At 38.1% G+C, this 13,833-nt stretch overlaps 1 protein-coding gene across 1 annotated transcript; it reads right to left on the bottom strand.

Moving 5' to 3' along the window:
• Positions 1 to 212: 212 nt before the first annotated feature.
• TMEM212 (transmembrane protein 212) lies at positions 213 to 13,506 on the bottom strand. Its single transcript, XM_063621712.1, has 4 exons — positions 13,348 to 13,506; positions 4,868 to 4,927; positions 3,069 to 3,392; positions 213 to 254 (listed from the first exon to the last, which is right to left on the bottom strand). The coding sequence occupies exons 1-4, from the start codon at positions 13,504 to 13,506 to the stop codon at positions 213 to 215; spliced, it is 585 nt and encodes a 194-aa protein (XP_063477782.1).
• Between the last annotated feature and the right edge of the window lie 327 nt (positions 13,507 to 13,833).

Below are 13,833 nucleotides of genomic sequence, written 5' to 3'. Positions count from 1 at the left end.
AAGAGCAAATTTACATGCCTTCAGCTTCATAGTACTAGAAAGGGGAAGCATCCCATCAGATGCAGTACCTATTTTAATAAGACATTTAGGTAAAGGAGTTCAACTACCTTGTATAAAGCTTGTTTAAACATCTTAAATTTTATAATTCTATTAATCTGTATGCTTTTATATTCTAGTCCCAGGCCTTTTCTACCCCCAGACCATTTTACCTTTTATGGTGAAAAAGGGTTTGGGTTCCCAGCAGGGAGTTGCATCTGTAAGGCATATGAGGGACGCAAATTTGATAAGCCTTCTTAAACAGTCCTATGATTCTGTGGGAGTGGCACCCATGTAAAAGGGGTCCACTTAGCTCCCAAATTTACCATGACCTGGCTAATGGCTGTATTTTTTGGGAGGATATCCCAGTCATCATAAAGCCAGTCCAGTATGGCTTGTATATGAAGCATATTAACTGCTTCACCTAGGGTAGTTCAGTTGGTATTTTATAGGGAGAGTTGGGCAGTCCTCTTCTCAGGGCAAGCAGCCCTTACAGTGTCACTTATCCAGTTTACTAGGCTGAATTTTCTCTTAGGAATAACCTCCTGTGCATTTGGATTACATATACTTATTACTGATTAGTAGTGAGCTGTGAGTCTTGCATGAACCCAAACAAGCTCTTAAATTCTGTAGCATTTAAATTTAAGAATTTTGTCCTTAAAGTGGTTATTTTTACAATTCACTATAGTAAAGATTTTTTAAGAAGCTGATGATACCAATCTACGAAATGGAACAATTCCCTTACATTATACGTTCTGCTTTTTAATGGTTACTTGGTTTTACCCTTCCCCCATATTGACTATTTTTTTGGTAATCACAGGGCTCAGAGTTAACTTTTGTTGCACCAGCCTAATTGTTACTTTTATTTAGTTTTATTTGTATACTTTTTCCTTCATTTTAAAGCAACGATTAGATAGTTTTTAACTAGAGGGAAAAACTATTTTCCTTTTTTTTTTTAAGCAAAATCCACACCTTTGTGTTTCATAAACTTTACCAAAAATGTATTTTATCCTCCCACTATTTTAACTTTTAATAATCCAAATTTCCAGTGAAAATAAAAACCAAGGGTTTAACATGACTTTAAGATTTTAAATTACTGGAGAGAGTTTTGAGATTAAATTTACCAAATTAATTTTATCATGGATTACCAAGATTATGGGAATTAAACAATATCTGAGCTAACTTCTACCGGTCCAATGGGCACTTTTATTCTACATGCCTATTATATCTGTATCTTTATGTGTGTCATGTGGAAGTGATATTTCACTACCAAATTGCATGAAAGAGCTCTAATCAAGTAACTTTTAAAAAGCTACTTGATTACCACTGTATCCTATATGCTGTTGATATCCAGGTCTGGCACATAATAGGTACTCAATAATTGTTTTTTTAATTAATAAATGGAAATGCCTGGCTAATTTTTTGTGTGTTTTTAGTAGAGATGGGGTTTCACCATGTTGGCCAGGCTGGTTTTGAACTCCTGACCTCAAGTGACCCACCTGTATCAGCCTCCCAAAGTGCTAGGATTGCAGGCATGAGCTACCATGCCCAGCCTCAAAGGATATTTTATTTGCTTGTTTAAAAAACAATTCCCTTTCCTACTTTAGATAATTAATAAAAGTTACAGGAGCCAACAAAAGGTGAAAGAGAGAGCTATTATCCAAGGCCTTTTCGAAGGGAAAGAGCTGAATTTTTGAGATATCAATCTGAAGAATGTCAAAGAGACAAGTCATAGAATTTAAAAATTAAAAACTTCTTGCATTAAAAATAAGTCAATATTTGTAATAAAATCTTGTTTTAACTAATTAATTTTGTCTTAGTGTATTTTTTTAATATTAAAGACCCATCTCTAGAAAGACTATTACGATTTCTTCTTAATCATAGCCAACTGAATTATACAACCCCCTTTTTTAAAAAAAATTTCTTTTTACTAATTATTATGACTTACATAGACCATTCACAACATGCTTAGACTTTCTGTTTTGTCCTAAATATCCCTGTTTCTTGAACAACAGAGCCATTTTATTTTAGGACAAAAATTCATATGTGGGTTTATTTCTGAGCTCTATGTCCTGTTCCATTGGTCTATTGTCTGTTTTTATGCTAGTACCATACTGTTTTGATTGCTATAGCTTTGTAATATAGTTTAAAATCAGGAACTGTGATGTCTCCAGCTTTGTTCTTTCTCAAGATTGCTTTGGCTATGTGTGGTCTTTTGTAGATCTATGCACATTTAGGATTATGTGTTCTATTTCTGTGAAAAATGCCATTGAACTTTTGATAGGAATTGCCTGGAGTCTATAGACTGCTTTGGGTAGAATGGACATTTTAACAAAATAAATTCTTCTGATTTATGATTATGGGATACCTTTTTATTTATTTGTGTCTTCAATTTCTTTCATTAATATTTTATAGTTTTTAGTATACAGATCTTTCACATTCTTGGTTAAATTTATCTTAAGTATTTTATTCTTTTTGATGATGTTGTAAATAGGATTGTTTGTTGTTAGTGTATAGAAACAGCTGATTTTTGTATGTTGAACTTGCATCCTGCAGCTTTACTGAATTTATCAGTTCTAACATTGTTTTTATGGAGTCTTTAGGGTATCTATATATAAGGTCATGTCATCTGCAAACAGAGTCAATTTTGCTTCTTTCTTTCTGATTTGGATTTTTAAAATTTCTTTTTCTTGCCTAATTGCTCTGGTTAGGACTTCCAGTGCTATGTTGAATGGAAGTAGTGAGGGTGGGCACCCTTGTCTTGTTCCTATGAATAATTTTCAAAATTATGGATTGACATAAAAATTGGCTGGTGCTACCTACAGCCATAACTTCAGTTATAATGTCAACATATTTCCATTTATTAATTCAAAAACAATTATTCAGTACCTATTATGTGCCAGGCCTGGATATCAAAAGCATATAGGATACAGTGGTAAATAACAGAGAAAGATCAACTATTCACATACCAGACTTTCCATTTTAGCATACAAGATGGAACAAGAACCTGCTTCCCCTCTGTTGAAACTTACGTTTATGTGTCCATTCTGGATAAGTCTTGCAGAAAGTTTGATGAACACCGTCAAGGATGTACAGAGCAGGGTAAAGCTTAGGCACAGGTCGAGGGCTTGAAGTGTCAGGTGGTACTCTTCATAGTGTGGTGGGTCCACACAGGCTAATGGGAATTTTGCATATGGATAAGGAAAGGTAACTGCATAGCCAAGGTAATTAGTCCCTGCAATCCCTGAAAATGAATAGAAGCAATATGGGCCCAGGAGAGCAGATTCCAAGGCTATTGCAAAATGAAGTGGACATCCCATAATGCTCAGAATCACAAAGGTGAAAGTAGCTTCCCACTGAAAATGAAGCAAAAATAAATTGTTACTTTGGGAGCAAAATATTTCAAAAGCTTCTTAGCAATATGAAGAAAAAAAAGAGATGCTGGCTATGAATCTCTCCTATTGGAAAATGAGGGAAAAATCAATCAGGACTCTTGCTTTATATTTTCATTTTCCCTTGAAAATGTCCCTTGTATTTTCATTTTCTTTCTTTTTTTTTCACTTTTTGAGTACTGGGATACATATGCAAGATGTGCAGGTTTGTCACATGGGTTAACATGTGCCACAGTGATTTGCTGCACAGATCAACCTAGGTATTAAGCCCAGCACCCATTAGCTATTCTTCCTGATGCTCTCCCTCCTGCCGCCTTTCATTTTCAGTCTACACCACAGAAGAATAATATATCAGCCAACTGGGGCAAAATTTAAATTAGTTCAACTCAACAAACGTTTATTTATGTGTTTCCCATCACATGGAAGCAACTAGTCTGGGTTGGGAAAAACAAAGATGAGTGAACAAAATCCCTGCTCAAGTTTCTTGCTACTTAGCTACTCAGGATGTGGTCCATCGTTCAGTAGCACTGATATCCCCTGGAGCCTGGCAGACATGCAGAATCTCAGCCCTCACCCAGATCTACTGAATCGGAATCTGCATTTTAACGAGATCTCTAGTTGATTTACATATACATTAAAGTTTGAGAAGCCTTGCGTTAGCCATGGCAATAAAATCTATAATCAGATAACATAGTCTTTCTGTATCATGGGATTATCTGGTTTTATGCAGTTGAAATGCAAGATAGCATAGACTTCATCCTTTTTTAGAATGAGAGGTACCAAGAAGATTGGAAGGAGATCCCAGATTAAGGAGTTGAGAATAAAAAATATGTTACTGAAAGCAGAGAAGCCTATAGATTCATTTCTTCAAAATGAAATTTAAGAGCACTAACACTAGCTCTGTCCTCCCCAAATACAATAATCATCACAGGAACTTGTAGAAAATATTTGGAGCAGGGATCAGATAAAAATTATTCAGGGCTGGGTGCAGTAGCTAATGCCTGTAATCCCAGCATTTTGGGAGACTGATGTGGGTGGATCACCTGAGGTCAGGAGTTTGAGACCAGCCTGGCCAACATGGCAAAACCCTGTCTCTACTAGAAATACAAAAATTAGCTGGGCATGGTGGCATGCACCTGTAGTCCCAGCTACTTGGGAGGCTGAGGTAGGTGAATCATTTGAACCTGGGAGGTGGAGGTTGTAGTGAGCCGAGATCATGCCACTGCCCTCCAGCCTAGGGGACAGAGTAAAACTTGTCTCAAAAAAAAAAAAAAATCTTTTAAAACAGAGTTTATTTCTGGAATCCATTGTAGTAAGGCATCAATTAGACCAAATTCAATTCTAATTGGAAATCATATTTTTTATGTTCCATCCTAAACTTAATAGTGATTTGACCTTCAAAGCCACTCTACCATCCTACTTGGCATCTGTATATTTACCAGGTACTTCTGGGTCCACTCTCTGTAAGCCAACAGTAGAAGCACACCAGTTGTGATGGCCTGTGACAAAAAAAATGGAAAAATAAACATCCACCACAGAAGGTACCTCTGGAAAGAGTTCAATCTGTCTCACAGTTTGACAACTTTATCATGAACTTGAAGGAACAGCAAATGACTCCGTGGATTTATGGCTCTGACTTCCTCCTCATCCATGGAAAAAAACTGTGATGACGAGGAAAGTAAGCCATTAGTGTCATAAAGACGTGATTCATACAAGTTCATTTTTTGATTCTCTATGTTGCCTTTGCCATCAGAATCATCCCCTCCACTACTGTAAAGTGTCACCACGATAAAAGCTTGGCTTTATAACCCTTGCCATATGTTTTATTTTGATTAATTGTCTATTGTTCACCTTTCTCACAACTGACGAAACTGTAAATGGAAGGAACCAGAATGGAAACTTGTCACAAAACCTTGAAGCGACTTTCTCTTTTGCTATTTGCTTTCTTTTGAGATTCCATAGCCTCAGCCTGCTGGTGGGATGCAAATACCTGATCCCCTTTTCTCAAATAGCAAAGATTATCATTAGAATGAATGCATGATGTGGCATTTATTGTTCTGGGTACAGTGGTGTCCAGCCTTTCAAAAGAGAGTTTTTCTTTATAGTCTCTGTTGAAGGAAAAAGGCCCAAAGTGCAGAAGGAAAATAGTTAAACAAAAGAGGGAATAGTGTCACCAGAATTTAGCAGCAGATAATGAAAAAAAATATTCCTGGGCTCTTTGATTCAGCAACAGATCTGATGGAGGAGACCTTTGTGGTCACTGAGACTGGAAATAGCTTATTCTTAATACGCTTATATCATTTGTTCTTGGTTAATGACTCTTTTGAGGTTGAGCGAGAAAGAGGAAGAGATGTGCCTAAAATAAGATATAGAATATGGACAGCTCCAAATATAGTACAAGTTAGCTTTTGACAGAGAAATAAGCATGACTGTATGTACACAATCAACAAAGTTAAGGAGGAAAAAAAAATCAGCATTTTTACCCACATGGTTTTGTGGTATGCTGCTTTTGTAGCAGCTGGATCTGGCGTATTTATTGTTTTGAGACTTAGCTTTTTTATTTTCCTGGCATATTTTATTTTGAATGTTGGATTTAGAGAATTTGAGAGAGAGGGACACACACACACACACACACCACACCACACACACACACACACCACACACCACACACCACACACCACACACACACTTCTCATGTAGCTGAGCCTACAGTTCCAGACTTGGCATCGCCATACCATAAAACTCCCATGGATAAAAACAGAACCATCTGTAGTCAAAAGAGGTTCCTGGCTTGATTCTGCAAGAGGAAAGTTTCCAAGGGACCCTATGGAGGGTGAGCCAGTGTAAATAATACAAGAAAACAAAAGAATTATTAAGAGCAACTGTAACACCGGTGCTGTGGGGTAAGCCTGGGGCTTTCTGTGCTTTGGGAGACATGGCCCTCAATTGACACATCACTCCTCTGTTAGAGAAACACTGAAGCCAGATAAGCAAGGGAGACAGGCTCACGCCCCTCTGCTGGTTTAACTCTGAGTAGATAGCTGACATTATCAGATGCTGAGATTCCAGGTTGCCTTAACTACTTTGGCATGAGCTGTTTCTTTCCTTTCAAAAAGTTGAAAAATGCTGCAGAATTTCAGTTGCCTGTTATTTTTGTAGCTGCCAGCTTGAATTTTGCTTTGTTTACATAAAACTTTGAAAAAGATCTTTCATGGAGTAGGCTGAGTATGAATGCCTTCAGTAACTTGTTAAATCTACCCTGCAAATGGAAGGCGGCTCAAGAGGTTAGCGCACCCATCTTTACTGGTGCTCCCCACCAGACATGGGAGATAGAATAGGGCTATTTTTCCCAACATGTGCAGACTTCCCCTTTTCTTTCTTCCATTTCTTCTTGAAAATTATATTTTTAGATAGGGAAGAGAAAAGAATGAAAAAGGAAGAGATTTGAGGGTAGGCAGGACAAGTCAAGGGGAAGAGAACATGTGAGAGAGGGGGTGCCTGAGGGGGGAATAGTTGGCTGAAGAGGAGGCCAGGTTGTGAGGAAGGGGAGAGTGGAGGCTGTGCCCCACAGTGAGTGGGGAAGGAAGAGAGGGTCCCCATCCTGCACTCGCCTCCCTCAGCTCTCCTTGACATGCTGCTGCCTTGCTTTCTGGGCACTTCCAGGGATATCAGTTGGGTTTTGCAACAATTGCTGCTAACACTTTGATTGCATGATCATTGTGAACCCTCCCACTAAATCTTTAAATTGCCTACGTAGAGGACATAGTTCCCAGAAGTAGATGAATTGAAGGAAGCAGGGAGCCCTCACAATAGAAATAGAAACTTTTAGAGGTATCATATTAATATGGAGTAATTTATTCACTCACAAGCATCTGTTATGAGTCTACTGCAAACAAGCAATGTGCTAGGTACTGTGCTGATAGAGTAATAATAAATGTTAACATGTATTAAGTGAGTGTTTAATATATGTTGAACACTTCACATGTGTTAACTCATTTAATCCTCACAATGACCTTATCATGTACATACCCTCCCACTTTTAAAATGAGGCACAGAAAGGCTAAATAAGATGAACAAGATCCCCAAATAGTAATTGTACAAATAGTGGTTCTGACTGTCACTGGAATTTACAGTTCAGGTGTAAAAATAATGCACACACGAGAATGGCTACAACACTAGGCAAGAAGGGTGAATGTTTTCTACATGAGAAGAGCTCAGAGATAAGGTATCACTTACAGGGGAAACATCGATGATAAAGGCACCATGGAGAAATAGGATCTGAAGTGGGTTTAAGGATGGATGTGATTTCAATGGGAGGTGACAGAGGGAGGGCAGTTCAGGCTGTGGGAGCAGCATGTGCAAAGGTGGGGAAGTGGCTGTCATGTTTAGGGAGCAGTGAGTGAGGAGTTCACACTGAAAGAAGGGCCAGTTCTTGGTAGAGAAGAGTAGAAAATCAGGATTGAAAGCCAGGTAATACGAGGGTGAGAAGGACCTCACAATGCAGGCTAGCACGTTTGAACTTTGTTTAGGGACAATGAAGCAACGTGAAAGCTTTTTGAAGGAGCTGTAGCCTGACTACTGAAGGGGTTTAGAAAGATGAGCCAGTTGTGTGCACGCTAGATTGGAATACAGGGAGGCCTAGATGTCTCTGTAGAAGCCTGGCCTTCAGATTTATTTTTTCAACTCTAGCCACAATAACTAATACATTTCATGTCATAGTTATAAATATTTTTATATCTGACCAAAATAATATGTAACCCTCAATATGCATCATATGCATTATGATGCATATAAAAGATATAAAAATTTTGGTCAGATATAAAAAATGTGATGCATTCTATTATTATCTATTCCATTCCACTCCACTCCACTCCACTCCACTCCACTCCACCCTATTCTATTCTATTCTATTCTATTCTATTCTATTCTATTCTATTCTATTCTATGCATTTATTGTAAATACTGCTAGCTACTCAATAGATTGATTTTATAATTCACTAATGGATAGATTCCCACAGTTTGGCTATCAAAGTTACCTAGGCATAAAATCTGAGAAGTGATGGGAAGTGGTAAGGGGGTATAGAGAGGGATGGAAAAGGAAGCAATGCATAGGGATATGCCTTGTAGGAAAAATTAAAGTTACATGGCAACTGATTAGAGTGGGGCTGGTGTTGGGCTGTAGGGCATTGCTGCCTGCAGTGTGGTCCTAGGACCAGCAGCATAGGCATCCTCTGGGATCTCGTTAGACGTGCAGACTCTCAGGCCCCACCCCAGACCTGCTGAATTAGAACCTACATCTCATCAAGATCTCCTAATGATTTGTATGCACGTTACAGTTTGAGAAGGGCTAGTTTAGAGGAACAGGTTGAGTCAAAATCACTCCAGTATTTGGAATTGAGTTACCAAGACAATGACAGGGAAGTTGGAGAAGAAAAAATGATTTTGGTGACAAGATGATTAATTTGGTTTTAGACAAGCTGGCCTTAAAGCAGCTTAGGATATCTAAGTGGAAAAATGGACCATGGACATAGATTATTTGCTTGATCAAACTTTAGTCAGGTTCCTGAACCTTCTCCTAGGCCCATCTGTGTACTTTCTTGTAAAATCTAGTTTGAGCACAAGAACCCTGCTGCTGAGTCAGTTTAGCAAGAACCGCCACTTGTCTCGATATCTGATCACCCTCTATAACTAGCCAGATTTCTCCTCCTCCCCCATCCCCAAAGTGATGTCTGATCACCCTGGCCTGTCTTCAGCAAGAAAACTGTTAGGTCTGTATAGCCAGAATCCCCCTTGCCCCTGATATTTCCTGTTAGTAATTTTCCATCCACTGACTTTCACCCTGCTTCTCAGCTATAAATTCCCATTTGCTCATGCTGTATTTGGACTAGAACCTTGTTCTACATTGATGTCTCTTTTTCCCTATTGCAATAATCCTGAATAAAATTTGCTTTTATTGCTTTAACTAACTGTTCAGCTCTGGTTTTTCTTTGACACCATCAGGCAGTTGGAAGTCATGCAACTGTGGAAGCTGTAACAGACGTGCATGGTCATGTAATCAAGCCTCTTCTCTAACCGTCAAGGAAGGGGCAAAACTTCCGTTGAGGAAGGCTGCAAAACTAAGTCTAGCGTGACCTTTCTCCCAAATTCGCTTCTCTAAGCAGGGCTCTGGGTGCAGCGCTGCGCTTGCCATTGGCCAAGTCACTAGGCTGTCCAGCCTTCAGGGCCTGTGTTTAAACTCATTGCACTCCAGTCTTTTCATCAGAACTTGATGTACAAGTTATGTTTTCTAGAATTAATAGAGCTCATTCCTTAAGGTACTATGCTCTCCTCACTGAATACTTTCTAGCAGCTCATGCTTTTAAATAACCTAGCTCCAAAATTCTAGGAAAATTGCTTGTCATATAAATGTCAAAATGGAACTAGGGAGTCTGAGGACCAATCTATATGAAGTACTTAGACAGTCTTCAATGAAAGGCTTTGAACAAATTCAAAGTACTGTATCATATACAAAAATCTCTCTCTTACAAGTCTCCAAGGAAATATGGAGTCATCTGCAAAAGGAAATGTTAATATGGTTGAAATGTACAAATCTTGTCACTGGAGGAAGACATACTTTGGAGGCAAGTTAAGAAGTGATTGGTAAGGGAGGTTGTGAAATGAGTCAGAGACCATTTGAAGTTCACCCTGATCAGACAGAACTGTGGTTCAGTAGGAAACTCACTAGGAAAAAAACAACGTTGGTCCAAATTTAGACATTATTGAAAGACTGAGCATTTGTATTACTTTCCTTCACATGAGGATTTTTTCCTGCACTAGTATAATATAAACACCACCCCGACCTTTAGTCCTTGCAACCTAATTGGTATTCAACTGTATAAGAAATTCTGTACCAACAGAATGGAGGGTATGAGATTCATTCACTCATTCAACAATACTTATTAAACAATATTTATTGAACACAGAGTATGTAATTCCCTTTGTTCCAAGTTCTTCAGATACAGCAGTAAACATAATAGAGAAAACAATCCCTGCCCTTCTACAATATACATTTTTTAGAGGAGAGGGGAATATACAAACAATAAATTAAAAAATTATATAGTATCTTATATGCTAATAAGTGTTATGTGAAAAAATAGAGCAGGGTATCAGAGATTGGGAACACTAGTTGGGGTCAGGGGATTACAATTTTAAATAATGTAATGGGAGCAAACCTCCATAAAAAAGTGATGTTTGATAAAGAATTAATCAAGAATTGAAGGAGACTAGGGAGTGAGCCAAGTTCAGGAAGAGGCCTTAGGCAGAGGGCAGGTAGTGCAAAGGCCCTGAGGAAGAAACACATCATGGCATGTTTGAAAACTGCAAGGAGCCAATGTGATGGGAGAGAAGTGAGCTAAGAGAAGAGAGGTAGGAGATGAAGTCCAGGAAGTCACAGGATGGAGAACTCAGCAGGTTACGAGGGAATAGGACAGGAAAGTGAGGTGGGTGACACAGGATTAAGAAGAAAGGGCTTGAACAGAGAGTAGGGCACAAATGAAAGGCATAGTATTAACTAGCATTTGAGGAGGGCTTTAAAATTGGCAAAGCCTTTATTATACAATCTTTGTTTAAATTGCGTTCATTCTCACTGTGCATCTTAGGGTTAGACATTGTACACGTGGGCTCTTTTTATCTGTAAAATTCCCCATTTTACAGATAAAGGGAATGAGGAACTGGCTGGCTGAGGGTCCTGCTTTTGACCTCCTACCAAGAACATCAAAGTCAGGACTTGAAAACAGGTCCACTTCTCTAAATCCTTTATCTCTGACTCCATTTCCTGATGCTGCCACCTCTGAAATCAAACAGTCACCAATTAACTATGTGCTGGAGATACATCATATCATTTCTCTGGGCCTAACTGGTAAAAATAGATGTTTGGCTTAGAACAATACATTCAATCATCTGTAATCTTAATCAAAATCGCCAATATTTGTTTAATGTATTATGTTGCAGTCTGAAAGGATAGGCATACATCTGTAATAAAAGAATGTAGGATTGAACTCTAATCATGATATTGTTAAACTCTGTGAAATCAGAATTTTTTAAAAAATTAAATGAAATAGAAAATATCAGAATATGTTTCACATAAAGGGTAAGTACTATTTTGAGAAACTTTTGTTTTATAGATATATAAACATCTACTATACATATATATGCATAATAGATGTAGATATCTATTTATCTAGAGAGAAGAATGTAGATGTATTTATGTACATTCTGGGTCCTCACCTAAAATATTTTTCTGACTCAGTCACCAAAAAAAGTTTGGAAGCCACTTGAATAAATGTAACTGCCATCTCTGCATTCCAGTAGAACTTTAACAAATATTTCTTTGAATGAATTATGGTTTCAGGTAGGTGTTGGAGAAAAGAAGGGAAGATCAAGATTGGGGTGATAGATACAAAAGAATGTATTGAAAAAGAAAAAAAAACTGAGAAACATAACCCTATGGTTTCCTCATTCCATCCACTCTCCCATAATACCACTGGCCTCCATCTATCTGCACACATTCATCAAACCCCACTAGACCAAGTTCCTTTAATATGAAGACCTTGCTGGATCCTTCATTGTAACTCAAGGACATAGTGGGCTATTCATAAATATTTATCTAATAAGTAGATTAAAACTTATATTTCCTGAGGTCTAGTTTTTAGGTGGTATCTCAGTTAAAGTTTTAACTTTTTAAAGATTTAAGATACTATCTCACACAAGAGTGGCTACATTTTGTTTGTTTTCTTGTTTTGAGATGGAGTCTTGCTCTGTCACCCAGGCGTGATCTCGGCTCACTGCAACTTCTGCCTCCCAGGTTCATGTGATTCTCCTGCCTCAGTCTCCTGAGTAGCTGGGATTACAGGCGCCTGCCACCACACCCAGCTAATTTTTGTATTTTTAGTAGAGCCGGGGTTTCACCATGTTGGTCAGGCTGGTCTCGAACTCCTGACCTCGTGATCCGCCCCCCTTGGCTTCCCAAAGTGCTGGGATTACAGGCGTGAGCCACCATGCCCGGCTGAGTGGCTGCATTTTAATAGAAGATTCCTTAAGATCAAAAAGCTTCAAAATTGAATTCTCCAGTCTCCAGTGGTGTCAGGCATCACAGGAATCAATGAGAGAAGGATTTGTTGGACGGGTGGGTCTCTGTAACTTCTCTTAAATCATACCAGCATGGAAGCCAGTTACACCCAAGGCTAGATGTGCCCATTTTTTTTTGGTTGGAGAGCTAAGGGACCAGGCCAATAGTTTATCTGTGCAATGATTCAATGATCGCACACGGAGTACTACTTAGCGTCATACACTGTACTTGGAACACGTGCTTTCCTAGTGAATTGTGAAGTCCATCTTGAATTATTGAATTATTTTCAAATAATTGAAAATTATTGAGTTATTTTCAGTTCAAACAGTTGCTTGCAAGAGAAATGTAGAAAAACAAATATTTGGGGTTTGTAAATTTTGGGGCCATGTACATCTTAGTGTTTGCAATGAAAGCATTAGTTTGAAAGTTATTTTACTTCGTTCTCTATTTTAAAATTACTTTTCAAGGTTTATGTTTTTTTCTAAATTCAAAATTCAAATTTCAAAAGAATCTAATTTCTTAGCATATCAAGATAAGGGGATTAAAATAAAATAACTTCTTAAGAATTTCTTGAGCAGCATGTCATTAAAAATACATAATATACATGTATACATGACAAAACAATATTAACATCCTTTTTATACTTAAAATGCAATTAATAGAAATCAATGTTCCAAGGCGGATTCTGATTTTTTGTGGAATTTTGACTTCTTTGTATTGTTAGAACAATTTAAAAGGACATGTTCTTCTGTTTCCCCTTTCCCTCCCACCTTCCTTTATTTTCTCAATATATTTAATAAACTATTTTCATACCAAAGCTCCATTCCAGATAGGACAAGCAATCCAAACACTCCATCCTGTGAACCAAGGCTTGTAAGAAAAGACAGGGAAGAAAGCAGTAACTCCAGAGCATACACTGAGGCTCCCCAGAGTGACGAGAATCCGGCCGGCAGGCTGGTAGAGGCCCTTCATTTTCCTTGGTGGCTTGAGGCCTTGGTCTCAAAGATGTTTTGTTACCAAAACATGAGAGTATGACAGGCCTCAGTAAATAGAAGTTTCTTAGAGACAGTAGCCACGACACATACGAACCGTTGATCTACTTGGAAACAAAATTCTATTTGTTTTACCAAAGATGAAATGTACTCAAATAGTCCTTGGCATAAATTTGACACAATAAATTCTAATAACAATTTATTTAAGAGAAAGACAGAAAAAAAATTATCCCTTGCTTTGGATTGCTGCCTTGATTCCCTTCATTCTGCCCTGTCCTGGGGAGTGACCACTTCCTGGCTTAATCAG

This window comes from Symphalangus syndactylus, chromosome 17 (assembly GCF_028878055.3).
Source record: "Symphalangus syndactylus isolate Jambi chromosome 17, NHGRI_mSymSyn1-v2.1_pri, whole genome shotgun sequence".
In the NCBI taxonomy this organism is placed as follows: domain Eukaryota; kingdom Metazoa; phylum Chordata; class Mammalia; order Primates; family Hylobatidae; genus Symphalangus; species Symphalangus syndactylus.
This window is presented reverse-complemented; position numbering and strand designations above follow the sequence as displayed.

What these genes read in the sequence shown, in the direction of transcription:
- TMEM212 (XM_063621712.1), bottom strand. Translation starts at nt 13,506, where the DNA reads ATGAAGGGCCTCTACCAGCCTGCCGGCCGGATTCTCGTCACTCTGGGG. An exon ending in CTATCTGGAATGGAGCTTTG is followed by an intron (nt 4,928 to 13,347) that starts GTATGAAAATAG and finishes TTTTTGTCACAG; the next exon opens with GCCATCACAACTGGTGTGCT. An exon ending in AGTGGACCCAGAAGTACCTG is followed by an intron (nt 3,393 to 4,867) that starts GTAAATATACAG and finishes CTTCATTTTCAG; the next exon opens with TGGGAAGCTACTTTCACCTT.